The sequence below is a fragment of the Canis lupus genome, chromosome 3 (genome assembly GCF_048164855.1).
Source record: "Canis lupus baileyi chromosome 3, mCanLup2.hap1, whole genome shotgun sequence".
Classification (NCBI taxonomy): domain Eukaryota; kingdom Metazoa; phylum Chordata; class Mammalia; order Carnivora; family Canidae; genus Canis; species Canis lupus.
Window position 1 is genome coordinate 80240849 of NC_132840.1, and position 20797 is coordinate 80261645.

At 43.0% G+C, this 20797-nt stretch overlaps 1 protein-coding gene across 2 annotated transcripts in view; it reads left to right on the forward strand.

Annotated features, from left to right (window-relative positions):
• The first annotated feature begins 4435 nt into the window (after nucleotides 1-4435).
• Nucleotides 4436-20797, forward strand: part of CHEK1 (checkpoint kinase 1) — a 31806-nt gene continuing 15444 nt past the window's right edge. Inside the window, exons 1-5 of one of the 2 annotated variants that reach the window (XM_072822589.1) lie at nucleotides 4443-4535; nucleotides 5263-5347; nucleotides 7281-7504; nucleotides 8717-8781; nucleotides 8875-8944. In XM_072822589.1, the coding sequence (XP_072678690.1) occupies nucleotides 5283-5347; nucleotides 7281-7504; nucleotides 8717-8781; nucleotides 8875-8944 (424 nt within the window). In that variant the 5' untranslated portion in view covers nucleotides 4443-4535; nucleotides 5263-5282. Of the gene's footprint in view, nucleotides 4536-5262; nucleotides 5348-7280; nucleotides 7505-8716; nucleotides 8782-8874; nucleotides 8945-20797 lie in introns of both variants that reach the window. The other variant, XM_072822590.1, reaches the window with a different exon arrangement.

Sequence of the window (20797 nt, forward strand, 5' to 3'; positions counted from 1 at the left end):
AGTTGCGCAGTCATGTCGGTCCACATGCAGGTGGCCAATTGAATTACACCTTACCCTATAGTATCCATTTGAGCCGGCCTATTACTTTGGTCAGAATTGGCGTGCAGTTTTGGCTGCAGTTTTGGCGGGCACAAAGCAGGGTTACATTGTTATGAGCCGATTTCCGATTAGGGTGTGCCCAGCGGCTTGACTAGGGTGGGGCAGCACCTTAAGCAATAAGCAGGTCCTGTGGGGGTGATACAGGAGGTGGCGGGTGTAGCACAAAATGGAGTTAGTCCTGCTCTGCTTGTCCAGGGGTAGGGGATTTTTGTTAAATTTCCTGGGTCCCACAAATTAGATCTATAATTATTTAGATCAGCTCACTAGTGTTTTTACCTTATGGTTTTCTAGAGCTAGGTTCCTTTTTTTTTCCCCCTGGCATAACTTTTGGGGAGGGTTTTTTTCCCTATTTTGTATTTTGGTATTTTGTACTTGATGCTAATTTTTCCCCAGACTCCTTCATTTGTCCCAGCATTCTTTCAATACGTTCAGACTTGTTAAGTATTCATTCTTAGAGAGGTCTTCTGTTTTGCTATGTTCCAGTTTGGATTGGTTTACATTCTAGATTTGCTACCCAACTTGTTGGGTTTCAACTGTCATGTGTTAATCTCCTAACTTCCTTCTGGATTCATCACCTCTACCTAACTTCCTGAGAAAAACATGTGGGAGATAAAGCTCTTGAGATCTTGTATGTCTTGTCACACTCAGTTGTTAGGTTAGCTATGGACAGAGTTTCAAGTTGGGGATAACTTTTCCTTAGAATTATTTTGAAGGTATTGGCCCATGGTTTTCTGTCTTCTTCTTTTTTTTTTTTTTTTTTTTTTTAAAGATTTCATTTATTCATGGGAGAGAGAGCGAGACAGAGGCAGAGACAGAGGCAGAGAGAGAAGCAGCTCCATGCAGGGAGCCCAATGTGGGACTCAATCTGGGACTTCAGGATCATGCCCTGGGCCAAAGGCAGACACTCAACTGCTGAGCCACTCACGCGTCTTCTAAATGTTCAGAAGTGCAGTGCTATTCTTTTTTTTCCTATGTGTCCATTCCTCTAACTCCCATCCCAGACATATTAAGATACTTTCTATGTAATGTTTTGAAAATTTCCCAGTGATGCACTTGGGAATGGGTCATCCATTGTTGAGTACTTTAAACTTGTAAGTATGGAATATCAAGTTCTTCAGTTCTGGGACATTTTTTTACTTATTTGTATATTCCCACAACTCGTTTCTCTTTCTGAAAATTAAGTTACTTGGATTTTGGACTTAATGGGTTAGTCTCCTGATAGTCTTATATTTATTCTTCTGTTTTTCACCTTTATTCTTCCTTCTGGGAGAGATTTCCTAAACTTTTTTTTCTAACCAATTTTTTTCTATCATTTTTTAAAAAGATTTTATTTATTTATTCATGAGAGACAGAGAGAGGCAGATATACAGGCAGCAGGAGAAGCAGGCTTCTTGTGGGAAGCCTGATGCAGGACTTAATCCCAGGGCCCTGGGATTACACCCTGAACCAAAGGCAGACACTCCAACCACTGAGCCACTCAGATGCTCCTCTGCTGTCATTTATGTCCAAAAGCTCTTTAAAAAAAATATTTCTGGGACACCTGGGTGGTTCAGTGGTTAAGTGTCTGCCTTTGGCTCAGGGCATGATCCTGGAGTCCTGGGATCAAGTCCCACGTTGGGCCCCCTGCATGGAGCCTGCTTCTTCCTCTGCCCAGATCTCTGCCTCTCTGTGTCTCTCATGAATAAGTAAAATCTTTTAAAAAATTCAAAAAATTTTTGCTTTAATATCTTTCATATTAAAGACGTTTTCAAATTCTTGGTTATCTGCTCTTAAGAGTGGGGTCCTAAAAAGCAGATTGGAAAGTCTTCTTGGGGTGGGGCTTACTCAACATGGGCTTCTCTCCTTTATCTGGCTGAATTATCATATTGTTACATAGGAACATAGTTCTGTTATCTAATTGTTTACATAGGAAATCCTTGATACTGGTATTTTTAGATCTTTAATATAGGTAAGATTCCCTCAAGAAGGCGTGTATATCCATCCAGCTGGCAGATTTTTGCCAGTAAGGTGGGGTAAGAAGGCTTTGAGGTTCAACCTTCAGTACATAAACTTAATAACTTTTTCAGTAAGGTAACCAAGGCTTTTAACCCTGCCTGGTGCTCTCCAGTTAGGATAGGGTTTACCCTCTCAAGTCTTGTACCAACTTTGAGGAGGAGCAGTTCAGTGGGGTACACAGAGGGGGAGGGGCCAGGGTTCTTTAGGCTTCTTACAGTCTCTTCTTTTTTTTTTTTTTTTTTTTTAAGGTTTATTTATTTATGAGAGAGACACACACAGAGGCAGAGACATAGGCAGAGGGAGAAGCAGGCTCCATGCAGGGAGCCTGATGTGGGACTCAATCCCTGATCCTGGGATCACACCCTAAGCCGAAGGCAGATGCTCAACTGCTGAGCCACCCAGGCATCCCAGTCTTTCAACCTATCCTTTTTAGCTCCACCTTCACCTCCACATTCAGTTACCTGGTGTCATGGGTCCAACTTGAGCCTTTTTGGGAGGTTTGTGATAGAAATTCCTTTTCTTTCCTATTGCTAGCTTTAAGATTCATCTTTAAGTTATCATTCATCTGAAAACTTCCCAAATTTTTTTTTTTAAGATTTTATTTATTCATTCATGAGAGACACAGAAAGAGACACAGGCAGGAGAAGCAGGCTCCACACAGGGAGCCTGATGTGAGACTTGATCCGGGGACTCCAGGATCATGCCCTGGGCCAAAGGCAGGCGCTAAGCTGCTGAGCCACCCAGGGATCCCCAACTGCCCAATTTCTGAAAATTTTTTCATAGTGCATTCTTGTGAGTTATTGCCTTTTACAAATTTACTGTTTTTATTATTAAATCATAATTTTAATATTTACTATTCTAGTAAGGTTTGAGAAGGGAAGAGAGGCTATTGTTCTCTCACACGCTGTCTTTATCTGCTGTTCTGCCTGAAATCTGCATACCATACTCTTTCAGGCTAACCTACCTTAATTCCACCTAGACACAGGAGCTGGGCAGGACCTCCTCTTCCTTTCTTCAGTCTTTGCAGCACAGTGTGAAAATGAGAGAAAACGGAGTAAATGACCTTGGAAAATTTAACTATTATATGAAGCCTAAAGTGTTGATGTCCCGGTTAAAAACTTCTCCAGTAAGAACTTTGAAATGGTCTCGCCTTTCTTTGTTCCTGACTTTGCTTTAAAACAAATGTGTGCTTTTTTGATAGCATGTTGTACACTCATTTACTCTATTACTAGTATCACAATCAAGAGCTTTATACTCCAGGTATGTGGCCCAATTCTAAGAACTGGAGAATTTAATGGAGATGATCTCACCTGCACCTTGATTTCCCTGTCTAGTTTATTGTCAGGGGAATACCTATAGTTTTCCCACTTTATTTCGTTCTCAAGCAAGTCTCTTTCCCCAGAATCTCCTTTCCCGTTTAAGCTGGTTACTCTGCGTTTAAAAGCTGCATCCTAAAATAAGGCAAAACAGTCTTTTTGCATTCGGGGTCTAAGAATGTCTGTTTCTCATACAGTAAGAATTAGAAAGCAGGTGGAACTAGGCTATGGAGATGCTGTTCCCTGATAAAGTTTGGGCCAAGGTATGGATTTGGTGCCTGGAGACGAGGCAAAACTGGTTATCCTGACATGCCCTCACACTACGAGAGCTGGAGGCCGTCCACCCGCCCTGCAGCGCGGCCAGTCTTCTTTAGGTGCTTCTCACTCCCGTCATAAAGTTTTCATTCTTCACCAGGTTCGGTTCACAACAGCTGTTCCTAGCTTCTTGGCTCTACTCTGAGCGGTCCCTACGCCTTTTAGTCTCCGAGCAGGCGATTCTGAGTACAACCTGCTGGATGCAGCCAGGTCGCTGGGCAACGGGCTCAGAGGGCGCGGGTCCAGAGCGGTGAGGAGGGGCCCCGAGGACCCCGCATCCGTGGGCAGGGGGCTCAGAGGGCCGGGCCGGAGGGCGGGGGGGGGGGCCCGAGGACCCCGCACGCGTGGGCAGGGGGCTCAGAGGGCCGGGCCGGAGGGCGAGGGGGGGGCGCGGGCCGGAGGGCGGGGGGGGACCTGAGGACCCCGCGCCCGCCGAGCGTGTGCCCGCGTCGGAGGCGCAAGGGCGGCCCGGCGTCGGGTGAAGCACCGAAACCTGCGCGCCTTTGCGCCCCGCAGCTCCTAAACCTCTCCAGCCCGCACCTCCCCTCGACTCCAAAGCACCCCGGGCCCGGCCCGCCCGGGCTCGGGCTCGGGCTCGGGCTCGGGCTCGGGCTCGGGCTCGGGCTCGGGCTCGGGCTCAGCCTCCCGCCGCCCGCCGCCGCCGCGCTGAGGAGCAGCCGCACGCCGGGACTCGCGCTCTCCTGCTTTACGGCAAGGCTGCGCGCGTTTGCGACAGCGTGACGCCGGCAGGGTTTTGGCGGGAAAAGCGCTGCATTTGGATTCCTGTGGTGGCGGGCAAAGGACGGCCTGGTGAGGAGGGGCGGCCGGTAGGGTGGGAAGGGGTTGGAGAAGGGGCTCGGGGTCCCCGTTAGCGGAGAGGGGCATGGCGAGAGGCAGTTCTCAGTGCCGAGCGCAGGGGATCGGGGAGCCTGGCCCGAGGGGCGGCTTCGGCGGGCGGAGGGCGAGGGGCCGGGGGCCGGGTGGGGGGTGACGGAGGCCGCCCTCCGGGGGCTGCGGGCTGCGGGCTGCGGACCCCGAACCCCGACGCGCGGGCGCGGGCGGCTCCGGGGCCCGCCGGCCCTGCCTTCCGCTTCTGGGGGCAGTTTGGCCCCGCCCCAGGCTCCTCCCGGCCTCCGGGTCGGCGCGGGGGTGGGAATTGGAGCGGGCGCCGGGGAGGAGGGGCTGCGGCGCCGGGGGTCCCTCGCGCTGGCCTGCGCCGGCCGGCAGCCCCCGCCCCGCCCCGCCCGCCCCGCTGCCCCTCGCCCGGCAGCCCCGCAGCCCCCGGCCCCCCCGCCCCCGCCCCCGCCCCGCCGCTTTTTCTCACAGGCCTGCGGGAGGCGCTCCCCGCCTCGTCCCGCGTGGGCGTGGGGATGGCGGTTCACACCACAGGACGCCGGAACCCCGGGCACTTGCTCGCGGTTTAAAGCCTTGGAGAAAATAGGGGCGGGGTGTGCGGGGGAGCCAAGCCCTGAGGGATGGCGGCGGTGGCCGAGCCTGGCCCTCACCCCCATCTTCTCTGGGTTCCTGCCTTTTGCAGCCGTGCTGCGGCCTGGAGTCATGGCAGTGCCCTTTGTGGAGGACTGGGACTTGGTGCAAACCCTGGGAGAAGGCGCCTATGGAGAGTGAGTTCGGCGCTCCCACCCTGCGCTCGCACTCGCTTCAGTTTTCTGTCTGCTCTCTTGAGTACATACTCCCTTTGTGTGCTTTAAAAACATTGCTTTCTACTTAAATTCAACTTGCCAACATGTATATAACACCCAGTGCTCATCCCATCATGGGCTCTCCTCAGTGCCCCATCCCCCCAGCCACCCCCCATTCCCCCCAGTCACCCCCATCACCCCAGTCACCCCCATCTTCCCCCAGTCACACCCCGATCCTCCCCCAGTCACCCCGCCATCTCCCCCAGACACACCCCATCCTCACCCAGTCACCCCCCCCCCCCCCATCCTCACCCAGTCGCCACTCCATCCCTCCAGTCACTCCCATCCTCCCCCAGTGAATATCTGGCCTGGACTGCTCAGTGCCTGGTACTCAGTCATCCCCCCCATCCCCTCCAGTCACACCCCCATACACCCCCAGGCACCACCCTATCCTCCCCCAGTCCACACCATCCTCCTTCCCTCCTGCAGCCCTTTGTTTTGCAGTTGTTGATTCTGATACAGTGGCATCTTAGAGAACAGGTGTTTGCGTTCGGGGTCTAAGAATTTTTTGGGTGCATAATCTTTTGTAAGGGTTATTTTTTTTCTCATATATATACACACACACACACACACACACACACACAACATTTTCTTTTCTTTTTTTTTTCTTTTTAGATTTTATTTATTCATGAAAGACAGAGAGAGAGGCAGAGACACGGGCAAAGGGAGAAGCAGGCAGGGAGCCTGTCGTAAAACTCAATCCTGGGTCTCCAGGATCACGCCCTGGGCTGAAGGCGGCGCTAAACCGCTTTGCCACCCAGGCTGCCCCAGATATTTTTCTCTACAAAGAGTTGAAAGAGACCTGTGTAGTCAGTTTCTCCTCCCACATATTCCTTCCTGGGGTTTAAGCATAGGGGTTAAATGATTCTGGAGTCGGATCACCTGGTTGCAAATCTTCACTCATCACATACTAACACATTGGTTTGCGTTCTTTTTTTAAATATTTTATTTATTCATGAAAGACACACACAGAGAGAGGCAGAGACACAGGCAGAGGGAGAAGCAGGCTCCATGCAGGGAGCCCGATGTGGGACTCGATCCCCGGTCTCCAGGATCAGGCCCTGGGCTGAAGGCGGCGCTAAACCGCTGAGCCACCTGGGCTGCCCTGGTTTGCGTTCTTAGGCAAACTTCATAATCTGTGCCTCCATTTCCTCAGCTCTCAGAGGACAATAATACCCACCCCTTAGAACAGTTATCACAGACATACATAATATGAGGTTAGGAAATCTTAAGTAGTGTTATTAAAATTATTGCTTTTTAATTTTTTAAAAAGATTTTATTTATTTATTCATGAGAGGCAGAGGGAGAAGCAGACTCCCTGCAGGGAGCCAGACATGGGACTTGATCCGGGGTTTCCAGGATCACACCCTGGGCAGAAGGTAGCGCTAAACCGCTGAGCCACCCGTGCTGCCTGTGTTATTAAAATTAAATGAATAGAGGGATCCCTGGGTGGGAGCAGGGATCCCTGCAGGGAGCCTGCTTCTCCCTCTGCCTGTGTCTCTGCCTCTCTCTCTGTCTCTCATGAATAAATTAAAAAAAAAATCTTTAAATGAATAGGGCATGTGTATATGTGATGTGGCCTGGAATTATTGTTACTCTATTTTAGTGTATTTTATCAAGTATTTATCAAATAACCTTTGGAGATACATCATCATGACTTCCTTAGAGCATTAGCTAGCCATCATGCTTCACATTTCGGAAAAGAGTAGTATGTGTTGAGAACACGGCAGAAACCATTTTCGTATTTTCTGTTGGGTAGAGAAAGTAATGAAGGTAAAACTGTTGGACACGTCATATTTAATCTTTTAAAGTTTTCAAAGAAACAGAATTCAGGTGTGTTCCTTTTCTTTTTTAGGGTTCAACTTGCTGTGAATAGAAGAACTGAAGAAGCAGTTGCAGTCAAGATTGTAGACATGAAGCGTGCCATAGACTGTCCAGAAAATATTAAGAAAGAGATCTGTATCAATAAAATGTTAAATCATGAGAATGTAGTGAAATTCTATGGTCACAGGAGAGAAGGCAATATCCAGTATCTGTTTCTGGAGTACTGTAGTGGAGGAGAACTTTTTGACAGAATAGGTATGGAAATAAGCTTTTTAAGATAGCTGTTCTATTAAACAAGTTTCTAATTTTTTTTTTCATATTGGGTCTGCTATTTGGTCATTGCCCATTCAGAACTGCTTATGCAACAGCGAAATTGGAGTAAGTTTTCTTGTTTTTGCAGGTTATATTAACACATTAAAACATATACGGAATCATCAAGGAAAACTTTTCCCCCAAATTGTGTATGTAATTTTGGTTAGGATTGTGGTTTTGTAAAGTTTAAGAATGATAAACTAATAGGTTGAAGTATCATGAGTGCAATGTATTATGTACCTATACAGTGATTCTTTGTAGACATTTCAGTTACATGAAATCATTACATACACTGACAGCCAAAGTAACAGCATGTTGTTATATATCTTCTTCATGTTTAAATGAAATTAACTTAAGAATTTTCTAGAATTTCTTTGCCTATATTTAGTAAATTCTGTACTTGCTACTTCATTATTTTATGTAGATTTAAAGGCTTGATATTACAAAACACCGAGAAGTACATAAAAATGTATTATGTGGATCAAAATTTATCACTTAAAAATATTATTAGAATCTCTGGTACATATCTCAGAAGAGAGTTCAGTATAAAAGAAAATAAGAGGTTAAGAGGAGATCAAAATATTAAAAAGATCACTCAAAATAGAGCATTTCTTAATAAAACTATATTTCCTGAAGGAACTTTGCAGTCATTCATGGCTTTGTAGTACGAGCGATTATATGAAGTTTCGTTTTGTTGTTAAATATTTAGTGAAATTAGTTTATATTTGCCCAGGCATACACTTTGGCAATTACATTTTTGGTGGTGGGGAAAATATTGCCATAGTGTTTAGAGGAAATTAGGGGAGAATTTGAAAGATGCTAAACAAATCATGGTTAGTGTAAGATAAGCAGAGATTTTAAGGTATGCCTTCCATTCTTGATTTGGATAATAGTTTGTTGTTTCTCTCTGTAACTTTCCTGTGATGTTAATTTATTTTTGCCACATAACAGATGGGGAAATATGAGTTATTAAGTATTGTATGAGTTAGTTATTAAGTATTGTATGAGTTAGTTAGTTAGTCAGAGTCTTTTAATTGTTACCACAAGATTTTGCTTGCCAGAGTACCATCGCAAAAATCTAACCTTAGGAGACTGTGGTTGATGCCTGATTATTGTTGTACCTGGCAAACTAACTTTCATAATTAATTCTTACAGAGCCAGACATAGGCATGCCTGAACAAGATGCTCAGAGGTTCTTTCACCAACTCATGGCAGGAGTGGTAGGTACAGTTGTCTCTTTTCCTTTTGCTTAAAATTATTATGAATGAAACAAGTACCCAAATTTGGTATTTTCCCCTCTGTTTCCCTTTTAGGTTTATCTGCATGGTATTGGGATAACTCATAGGGATATTAAGCCAGAAAATCTTCTTTTGGATGACCGGGGTAAGTTTAACATTTTGTCACTGCTGCCTAGATTATTTTAATCCATACAAGGCAGATTTGAAGTTTTCGTATTATTGAAATTTTAGGGCAGAAAATCTGAAGAGTCTAGGAAGTTTGAGAGACTCGGTATATTTAGAGTTTACAAGTCCTTCCTGATAAATATTTGTGGATGAGATAGAGAAATCTAACCTAGATGCGAGAGTAATTCACTACACGAATAGTTGTACAAATAGTCTTAACTCTTCAATGAATTAATAAAGGAAAGTTTTTGTTGGAATACTCTGGACCTTAGGCTTATTCTATTTTTTTTTTTATTTTGTTTGTTTCAAATTTTTATTTAAATTCCAGTTAGTTGACATATAGTGTAATAATAGTTTTAATATAATTTAGTGATTCATCACTTATATATAATACCTAGTGCCCTTTTTAATACCCATAACCCTTAACCCATCCCCTGCCCTCCTCCCCTCCAGCAGCCCTCAGTTTGTTCCATATAGTTAGTCTATTTTAATGGTTCACCTCTCTCCCCACCCCCATGTTCATCTATTTCATTTCTTAAATTCCATGTATGAGTGAAATCATATATTATTTGACTTATTTTGCTTAGCATAATACTCTCTATCTCTATCCGTGTCATTGGAAATGGCAAAATTTCATTTTTTATGGCTGAGTAATATTCCAGTGTGTGTGTGTGTGTGTGTGTGTGTGTGTGTGTGTGTGTCTTTACACACACACACCACATCTTCTTTATCCATATATCAGTCAGTGGACATTTGGGGTCTTTCCATAATTTGGCTATTGTTGATAATGCTGCTATGAACAAAAGGGTGCATTTGTCCTTTCAGATCGGTATTTTTGTATCCTTTGGGTAAATACCTAGTAGTGCAATTGCTGGGTCATAGGGTAATTTTATTTTAATTAATTAATTAATTAGTTAATTGAAAATTTTTTACCTTTTTTTTTTTAATTTAAATTCTATTTGCCAGGGATCCCTGGGTGGCTCAGCGGTTTAATGCCTGCCTTTGGCCCAGGGCGTGATCCTAGGATCGAGTCCTACATCGGGCTCCCTGCGTGGAGCCTGCTTCTCCCTCTGCCTGTGTCTCTGCCTCTCTCTCTGTCTCTCATGAATAAATAAATAAAATCTTAAAAAAAAAAAAAAAATTCTATTTGCCAACATATAGTATAACCTAGTGCTCATCCCTTCAGGTGCCCTCCTTAGTGCCCATCACCCAGTTACCTCATTCCCTCACACACCTCCCCCTCCACAGCCCTTTGTTTCCCAGAGTATTTATGTATTTATTTATTTATTTGAGAGAGAGTGTGCACATGGGGTGGCAGAGGGACAAGCCAACTTCTCACTGAGTGTGGAGCCTAACTTGGGCTTGATCTCAACATCCTGAGATCAAGACCCAAGTGGAAATCAAGAATTGAGGTTTAGTCAACTGCACCACCAAGGTGCCCTGGGGCAGTCCTATTTTTAACTTTTTGAGGAACCTCTCCATATTGTTTTTCAGAGTGGCTGCAACCAGTTTGCATTTCCATCAATAGTGCACAAGAGGGTTCCCCTTTCTCTGGATCTTCACCAACATCTGTTATTTCTTGTGTTGTTGACAGGTGTGAGGTGTGAGGTGATATCTCATTGTAGTTTTGATTTGCAGTTCCCTGATAATGAGTGATATTGAGCATCTTTTCATGTGTTTGTTAGCCACCTGTATGTCTGCCTTGGAAAAAAGCTATCCATATCTTCTTCCTGTTTCTTAACTGGATTATTTGTTTATTGGGTGATGAGTTTGATAAGTTCTTTATAGATCTTGGATACTAACCCTTTATCAGGTATGTCATTTGCAGACATCTTCTCCTATTCTGTAGGTTGCTGTTTAGTTTTGTTGATTGTTTGCTTTGCTGTGAAGAAGCTTTTTATCTTGATGAAATCCCAGTAGTTCATTTTTGCTTTTGTTTCCCTTGCCTCCAGACACACGTCTAGTAAGAAGTTGCTACTGCTCATGTCAAAAGGGTTGCTGCCTATAATCCCCTCTAGGATTTTGATGGTTTCCTATCTCACATTTAGGTATTTTATGTACTTTATTTTTGTGTATAGTGGTCCAGTTTCATTCTCTCTCTCTTTTTTTTTTAAAGGTTTATTTGGAAGAGAGAGAGTGTGTGCAGTGGGCAGGGACAGAGGGAGAGAGATACTCAAGTATCTGAGTGCAGAGACTGACACAGGGCTTGATTTCATGATCTGAGCCAAAACCAAGAGTCAAATATTCAACTGACTGCCATCCAGAGACCCCTAGTTTCATTCTTTCGCATGTTGCCGTCCAGTTTTCCCAGCATTGTTTGTTGAAGAGACTGTTCTTTTTCCATTGGATGTTCTTTCCTATTTACTGAAGATTAGTTGATCAGATGGTTGTGAGCTTTCTATTCTGTTTCTAAGCTTTCTATTCTGTTTCATCGATCTATGTATCTGTTTTTGTGCCAGTATCATACCGTTTATATGATTACAGCTTTGTAATACAGTTTAAAGTCCGGAATTATGATGCTCTAGCTTTACTTTTCTTTTTCAGGATTGCTTTGGCTATTAGATCTTTTGTGGTTCCATAAAAATTTTAGGATTGTTTATTTTAGCTGTGTGAAAAATCCTGGTGTTATTTTGATAGGAATTGCATTAAATGTGTAGATTGCTTTGGATAATACAGACATTTTAAGAGTATTTGTTCTTCCAATCCATGAGCGTGGAATGTTTTTCCATTTCTTCATGTCCTTTTAAATTTCTTTTATAAGCATTCTATAGTTTTCAGAGTACAGATGTTTAACCACTTTGGTTAGTACTATTCCTAGGTATAGGTATCCTAGGTATCTATATCTTATGGTTTTGGGTGCAATTGATTCCTTGATTTATTTTTCTGCTGTTTCATTATTGGTGTATAGAAATCCAACAGATTTTTGTACATTGATTTTGTATCCTGTGAGTTTACTGAATTCGTGTTATTAGCTCTAGCAATTTTTTGGTGGCGTCTTTTGGGTTTTCTACATAGAGTATCATGTCACGTACAAATAATGAAACTTTGTCTTCTTCCTTGCTAATTTGGATGCCTTTTATTTCTTTTCTGATTGCTGAGGCTAAGATTTCCAGTACTATGTTAAATAACTGGTAAGAGTGGTCATCCTTATCTTGTTCCTGACTGTAGAGGGGAAGCTCTCAGTTTTTCTCCACTGAGTATAATACCAACTGTGGGTTTTAGAAATATGATTCTATGATGTTGCTCTATATGTTCCCTCTATCCCTACTTTGTTGAGTGTTTTTATCAAGAATGGATGCTGTAGGGATGCCTGGGTGGCTCAGTAGTTGAGCATTTGCTTTTGGGTCAGTTTGTGATCCCAGGGTCCTGGGATCGAGTCCTGCATTGGACTCCCCACAGGAGCCTGCTCCTCCCTTTGCCTGTGTCTCTGCCTCTCTCTCTGTGTCTCATGAATAAATAAAATCTTAAAAAAAAAAAAAAAGAATGAATTCTGTACCTTGTCAAATGCTTTTCCACAGCTATTGAGAGGATCATAAGATTCTTATCCTTTCTTTTATTAGTGTGATGTATCACGTTGATTTATTTGTGAATATTGAATCAGCCTTGTAAACGAGGAATAAATCCCACTTGATTGTGGTGAATGACTCTTAATGTATTGTTGGATTCAATTTGCTATATCTTGTTGAGAATTTTTGCATCCATGTTTGTTAGGGATATTGACCTGTAGTTCTCTTTTTTTAGTGGGTTATTTATTTATGAATGAATGAATGAATGAATGAATGAATGAATGAGGGACAGAGAGACAGAGACACAGGCAGAGGGAGAAGCAGGCTCCATGCAGGAAACCTGATGTGGACTCGATCCCAGGTCTCCAGGATCACATCCTGGGCCAAAGGCGGCTCTAAACCACTGAGCCACCCTGGCTGCCCATGGGGTCTTTGTTTTTGGAATGAAAGTAATGCCAACCTTGTAGAATGCGTTTGGAAGTTTTCCTTATACTTCTATTTTTTGGAACAGTTTGAGAATAGGTATTAACTCTGCTTTAAGTGTTTGGTAGAATTTCCCTGGGAAGCCATCTGGCCCTGGACTTTTGTTTATTGGGAGATTTTTTATTATAAATTAAATTTCTTTGCTGGTTATTGGTCTTTTCAAGTTTTCTATTTCTTCCTGTTTAGGTTTGGTAGTTTATATGTTTCTAGGAATTTATCCATTTCTTCAGACTTCCCAATTTGTTGGCATATAACTTTTCATACTACTCTCATAATTTTTTATATTTCTGTGATGTTGGTTGGAATCTCTCCTCTCTTATTCTCATTCTTTATTTGGGTCCTTTCTCTTTTCTTTCTGATAAGTCCAGCTGGGGGTTTATTAATTTTATTCTTTTGAGGAATTAGCTCCTGGTTTTATTATTCTGCTGGGCATTTTCTGTTTCATTTATTTCTGGTCTTTTTAATTTCTTCTTCTGTATCTTTCTTCTCTGGCTTTAGGCTTCATTTGTTGTTCTTTTTGTAGCTCCTTTAGGTGTAAGGTTAGATTAAGATTTTTCTTGCTTCTTGAGGTGGGCCTGTATTGCTATATACTTCCCTCTTATGACTGCTTTTTTGGCATCCCAAAGGCTTTTTCGTGATTTCATTGTTTCCATGTGTTTTTTATTCCTTAACCTCCTGGTTGGCTCATTTATTCTTTGGATAGGCTGTTTTTAAATCTCCAGTATTTGTGGTCTTTCCAAATTTTTTCTGTGGTTGACTTCAAGTTTCATAATGTGTGGTCAGAAAATATACATGGTATAATCTCAATCTTTGTATACTTGTTGAGGCCTAATTTGTGACCCAGTATGTGGTCTGTTCTGGAGAATGTCCCATATGCCCTTGAAAGGAATGTGTATTCTGCTGCTTTAGGATGAAATGTTCAGAATATATCTGTTAAGTCCATCTGGTCTAGTGTGTCATTCAGAGCCATTGTTTCCTTGTTGATTTTCTTTTCTTTATTTTTTTTTAAGATTTTATTTATTTATTCATTAAAGATACAGAAAGAGAGAGAGGCAGAGACACAGGCAGAGGGAGAAGCAAGCTCTCCGAAAGGAGCCTGATGTGGGACTTGATTGCAGACCCCGGGATCACACCCTGAGCCGAAGGCAGATGCTCAACTGCTTAGCCACCCAGGCGTCCCTCCTTGTTGATTTTCTGCTTAGATGATCTGTCCATTGTTGTAAGTGGGGTGTTAGAGTCCCTTACTATTATTTTATAATTCTCAATGAGTTCCTTTATGTTTGTTACTGTTTTATATATTTGAGTGCTCTCAAATTGAGGGCATGAATATTTACAGTTTTTAGGTCTTCTTGTTGGATAGACCCCTTTATTATGATATGCACTTCATCTCTTGTTACAGTCTTTGGTTTAAAATCTCATTTGTCTCAGGGCACGTGTGTGGCTCAGTTGGTTCAGTATTCAACTCTTTTTTTTTTTTTTATTTTTTTTTTATTTATTCATTCATGAGAGACACACAGAGAGAGGCAGAGATACAGGACACAGGCAGAGGGAGAAGCAGGCTCCCTGGGGGGGAGCCTGATGTGGGACTTGATCCCAGGACTCCAGGATCACAACCTGAGCTGAAGGCAGATGCTCAACCACTGAGCCACCCCGGCATCCCATGTAATTTTATCTTTTCTATCACTTATTTGTTCCTCTGATTCTTCCATCCTTGTGGTCCTTACATCCAGTTGATTTCAAATCTCAGTTCCTGCATTTTTTATTTTGGTCTGACTAGTTTTTAGATCTTTTATCTCTGAGGTAAGGGATTCTCCTGTGTCTTCTGTGCTTTTCTCAAGCCCAGCTAGTATTCTTATTGTTGCTTTAGGTTCTGGATCAGACATATTACTTATGTTTCATATTATCTGTTTCAGTTAGATCCCTGTTATGACCTTTTCTTATTCTTTCTTTGGGATGAATTCCTCCATCTTGGGATTTTGTCTAGATCTCTGTTTTCTTCTCTGTGTTAGGAAAGCCTATTATGTTTCCTACTTCTGAGAGTAATGGCTTTATAAAGAAGAGGTCCTATATTATCTAGGGCTCGGCGCTTCAGGAAGTGTCTCTGAGGTATGTCGTGTGCTGTCTGGCTATATTTTGGCTGCTCTTTTCCTCAGATCGGTCCCCTGCAGAGTTTCTCCTTGCCTGCAATGGGGAGTGTTTGGACCTTGGCCAGAGTGTGGTGAGTTTTAACTAAGTGTACTCTGTTTGCTTGGTAAAAGAGACCTGATGCTGTTTCCACTTATGCTGAAGCTCTGCGGAACTCTCCAGTCAGTAGACTTGGTGCATGGAGGGGATTTGTGCTGGTCTTCTGAGAGAGGGACCCACTGTGCTGGTTCTTAGGCGTACTTGCCTGAGACAGGCAGCACCTGTAGAGTGCAGGGTGGGTGAGACTTGGTGTAAGCGATTTCGGCCATAAGTGTCGGTGCTGTGTTGCTTACTGAAGTTAGTTTATGCTGAGGTGCAGGGTAGAGTAATGGCACCAGCCCCCTTTCTTGTCCCTGGAGAGGGAAGTTCATACCCACCACTGTCCAGGAAGCCCTCCCAGAAGAGCAGGTGTCCCAGGCATCCCTCAGATCTGCTTCCTTCACCCTGTCTGTGCCCAGGCTGTCTGCCCACTGGTGTTGTAGTGCACCTGTGTTCTACCCCAAGCAGGCTGGCTGAGTTTTAAAACTCCAAACTTTAGGGACCTGGTATGGCACAGACCCGTGCTTGTCCTCTGTAGGAGGGTCTTGCCTTGTTAGGACTGATGCAGGTTTGTCCCAGAGCGGCAGTCACACCAAAGCACAGGGCATGGAGTTTGGAATAAAGTGCAGCAAAGCGCTAGTGTCCAGGTTAGCTGCCCTCAGCAAGTATCTCTGCACCTGTACTGAGGGGCGGAGTAGGGAAACGGTGCCCTCTGGCTCTTTTGTCCCTGGAGAGGCAGTGCCACCTCTCCCAGGTGTACGCCAAGAAGGGGGCACCGTCTCTCTCAGTGTGTCCCGGGGATCCTCAGATTGCACCATCTGCTCCCAGGCTCTCTGCCCTCCGTCTCCCTGGGAGCACTGAGTGCCCTCAGGGCTCCACACAAGCCGTGCCACAGACCTCTAAAACTCTAGTCTTTTAGCCCTGCTGGTTGTAAAAACTCAGGGAAATCAGCCTCTTGTTTTTCCCAGTCACTGGTTTTGGGAAGTGTTTTCCTTGTGTGATGTCCCGTGTACTCTTCTCTCTCTTTCTCTCCCACCTCTCTTTCTCTCTCTCTCTCTCTTTTTAAAAACATTTTATTTATTAAATGAGAGACAGAGAGGCAGAGACATAAGGCAGAGGGAGAAGCAGGCTCCCTGCAAGGAGCCTGATGTTGGACTCGATCCCAGGACCCTGGGATCACGCCCTGAGCCAAAGACAGACACTCAACTGCTGAGCCACCCAGGCATCCCCCCACCTCTCTCTTTGAGCAGGGCTCCCTCCCCTCTGCAGCACCCATGATCTTTTTCTCCCCAAAATCACATCTCCGTACCTCCTACCCTTCACAGTGTGGCCTCTTCTTTCCTTCTAGTTGTGCAGTTTGTTCTTCAGTCTTCAGATCAATTTCTTGGGTGTTCAGAATGATTTGATATTTATCTAGCTGTGTTCATGGGATGAAGCAAGCCTAGGGTCCCCTTCCTACTCTGCCATCTTAGCTCCACTCTGTTTGTTCTTTTTTTTTTTTTTTTTTTTTTTAATTTTTTTATTTATTTATGATAGTCACACACAGAGAGAGAGAGAGAGAGAGAGGCAGAGACATAGGTAGAGAGAGAGGCAGGCTCCATGCACCGGGAGCCCGATGTGGGATTCGATCCTAGGTCTCCAGGATCGCGCCCTGGGCCAAAGGCAGGCGCCAAACCGCTGCGCCACACAGGGATCCTGTTTGTTCTTTTTAATCTGTGACTTCGATGGAGATGCAAAGAGTTTAGTTTTACTTCATGCATGTTATAAAAACTGGGATGGACAGATAGTGAAAGTGTTAGCTTATTGAGTCAGGATTGAAAAAGATGACAGGGGGCGCTTGTATGGCTCATTTGGTTGAGCATCCCACTCTTGGTTTTGACTCGGGTCATGATCTCGGAGTCATGGGGTCAAGCCCCAAGAGGGGCTCCATGCTCAGGGGTGAGCCTGCTTGAGGTTCTCTTCCTCTCCCTTTCTCCTTCTTGCTCTCTCTTTAAAATAAATAAGTCTTTTTTTTTTTTTAATTATTTATTCATGAGAGAGGCAGAGACAGGCAGAGGGAGAAGCAGGCTCCCTCTGGGGAGCCCGTTGTGGGGTTCGATCCCTGGACCTCAGGATCATGCTCCGAGCTGAAGGCAGATGCTCAACCACTGAGGCACCCAGATGTTCCAAGATAACCTCTTATTAAGCTATTTACCTAGCTATCTAAGATCCTCTTTCAGTTATTTAGCCTTCTGCAAGTTGCTTTATAAAGGCAAATAGCAAAATTTTAGATATTCAGAAAATTTGGTATTGGGAAAAAGGAACTGAATAGTTGATTGATGAGTCCCAAGAAATGAGAGCAAGGCTGGAGAATCCTTTAGCTTCTGTTTTTCATTCTATTTTGATTAGTTTTTGAATGCTAATAGTCTTGATGGTAGTACAGTCATTCATCCTCTTCCTCATCTATAAATTAAGTCCTTATTTGAGGAAATGTAGGTTTCAAGCTACATAAAACCCTCTGGGGAAAAAGGATTGTTTGTGTCTAACGATGAGAGGCAGTATGGAATAGTGTTAAAAGCTTGGAATTTCTAGGCCACCTCATAGTAAGTGTATAGCCTTGTGTCAGTTGGCCATTACATATTTTCTCTCTGCCTTACTGTCCTTCTTTATAAATGGTGATAGTAAGAGAATCTATTTGGGTTGTGAGAATAAAGGAGCCGTATATATCTTCACCCATACATGTATCAACATAAGTTAGATCAAAGGATATATGCTTTTTTTCTTAAAGATTTTATTTATTTATTCATGAGGACACACACACACACACACACACACAGAGAGAGAGAGAGAGAGAGAGAGAGAGGCAGAGGCAGAGACACAGGCAGAGGGAGAAGCAGGCTCCATGCAGGGAGCCTGATGTGGGACTCAATCCCAGTTCTCCAGGATCACGTCCTGGGCTGAAGGCAGCACTAAACTGTTGAGCGGCCCGGGCTGCTTTTTAAATGTGCATGTAGACTTTATTTTACATTGTATTTATATCTTATAAAAACCTTTACAGTTACTTAAAACTTAAAAAATATTTAGGCATGGGCGCCTGGCTGTTGGTAGAGCATGCTATTCTTGATCTTGAAGTTGTGAATTTGAGCTCCATGTTGAGTGTAGAGCTTAAAAAAAAGTTCAGGGACATAAAAATTTGTATAAAACATAATATGTAATGTAATTAAAAAACAATAACTACCAGTGTACCGACCTGGCTTAAAAAAATAAAACAATGGGCAGCCCTGGTGGCTTAGGGGTTTCGCTCCACCTTCAGCCCAGTGTGTGATCCTGGAGACCCAGGTTCGAATTCTACATCAGGCTCCCAGCATGGAGCCTGCTTCTCTCTGTCTCTCTCTCTATCTCTAATAAATAAATAAAAAATATTAAAATAAATAAATAAAACATTATGCATATGTACACTGCTCAAAGCGGTGGTGTTTATAATAGCAAAAAACTGGAAACAACCTAAATGTCTACTGGCAGTAGAATAGATAAATTATGAAATGCGTCATTTATAGGTACAAAGTAATGGCATGGATATATTTCATGGAAGTGTTCGCACAAGTATATTCTATTTATATGAAGTTCAAAAATATATAAAATCGAATATTATTTAGAGATACAAATCTGGGGAAATCACAAAGAAGCATATTAAAGATTTTATTTATTTATTCATGAGAGACACAGAGAGAGAGAGAGAGAAAGAGACAGAAACATAGAGAGAAGCAGGCTCCATGCAGGGAGCCTGATGTGGGACTCGATCCCAGGTCTCCAGGATCACGTCCTAGGCCCAAGGCAGGCGCTCAACCACTGAGCCACCCAGGCATCCCTGAGCCACCCAGGCATCCCACAAAGAAGCATATTAAAATAAAAATCAGAATGGTGGTCACTTCTGAGAAAGTAGGGAAGGGAATATATTGATGGAAATAATTACAGGGGATTTATTAATTAATTTATGAAAGATTTTGTTTATTCATGAGAGAGACAGAGAGAGAGGCAGAGAGAGAAGCAGGCTCCATGCAGGGAGCCTGATGTGGGACTTGATCTAGGATCATTCCCTGGGCTGAAGGCAGGTGCTCAACCGCTGAGCCACACAGGTGTCCCTAATTACAGGGGATTTTTTTTTTCCAGGGGATTTAAAAGGAAATAGAATGTTCTTTTGTTGTTAGAATGTTCTTAAATTGAGTATTAGGTAAATGGATGTTTGTTATATTTCTCATATCCTGCATAGTGTATAAATATTCTTTTGTTCTTATCTAATACTTAACAATAATCTCTTAAATTTTTTTAAAGATTTATTTATTTATTTATGATAGACACAGAGAGAGAGAGAGGCAGAGACACAGGCAGAGGGAGAAGCAGGCTCCATGCACCGGGAGCCCGAGGTGGGATTCGATCCCGGGTCTCCAGGATCGCGCCCTGGGCCAAAGGCAGGCGCCAAACCGCTGAGCCACCCAGAGATCCCCCAATAATCTTTTTAAAAAAGAAAACGTTACAAATATAGTCCAAGTCCAGTGTATTCTTTCACAAATGTATTCTCTTTATTTCAGAGATAACCACATCCCTCAATTTAGAATTTATTATCTGCAGTTCTCTAACCCTAGTATTATGTTGCAGACATAAGGAAACAGCAAGATTCAAGGAATGTTACAGTTACATTAGCATTTTCAGTGGTAACTTGGCACTCTTAATCTCAGTGGTTTGTCAAGATTGTGTTATGGAGGGGCACCTGGGTGGCTCAGTGTTTGAGCGTCTGCCTTTGGCTCGGGGCATGATCTTGGGGTCCTTGCAGGGAGCCTGCTTCTTCCTCTTCCTTTGTCTCTACCTCTCTTTCTCGGTTTCTCATGAACAAATAAATAAAATCTTAAAATAATTGTGTCATGTTATATATGATTTATATTATAAATTTAAGTATATTAAATTTATATATAAATTTATTTATATATTAAATATGCAATACCAATGTATTTAATATTAAATATAGTATTTGCATTTATATTATATTAAAAGGATAATTGCATAGCTACCTCCCAATTCAAATGCAGGCAAACATCATCAGTGGCTTACATACTATATTCTGTGGATATACTTGATTTTCAGAGAATCAATCCCTTATTTTAGGATATTTAAGTTGTTTCTAGATTTAAAAAGATAGAAAGCAATGTCTATTCTCTAAATTTGTGCACAGGCCCAATATAAAAATTGGGTCATGTTCTAATGGATATTTGCTATGACATTCGTCCTTTTTTTTTTTTTTTTTCCACTTAGACCCTATTCCATGTCAGCGCTATAGATACATCCTTTTTTTTTTCTTTTTTAAAGATTTTATTTATTCCAGAGAGAGAGAGAGGAGGGGAAGGGGAGCAGAGGAGAGGGACAAATAGAGTCTGCACTGAGTGCAGACCTGGACATGGAGCTTGATTCTAGGACCTGGAGCTCATGACCTGAGAGGAAACCAAGACTTGGATACTCAGTTGGCTGAACCACTTAAGCACCCTTTTTTAAAAACTACTTACCAACATAGTTTTCATTGTATATATGTATAATAAAATTTTATCATTTCTTTATTGATGGATATTTAAGCTATTTACAGATAATATTGC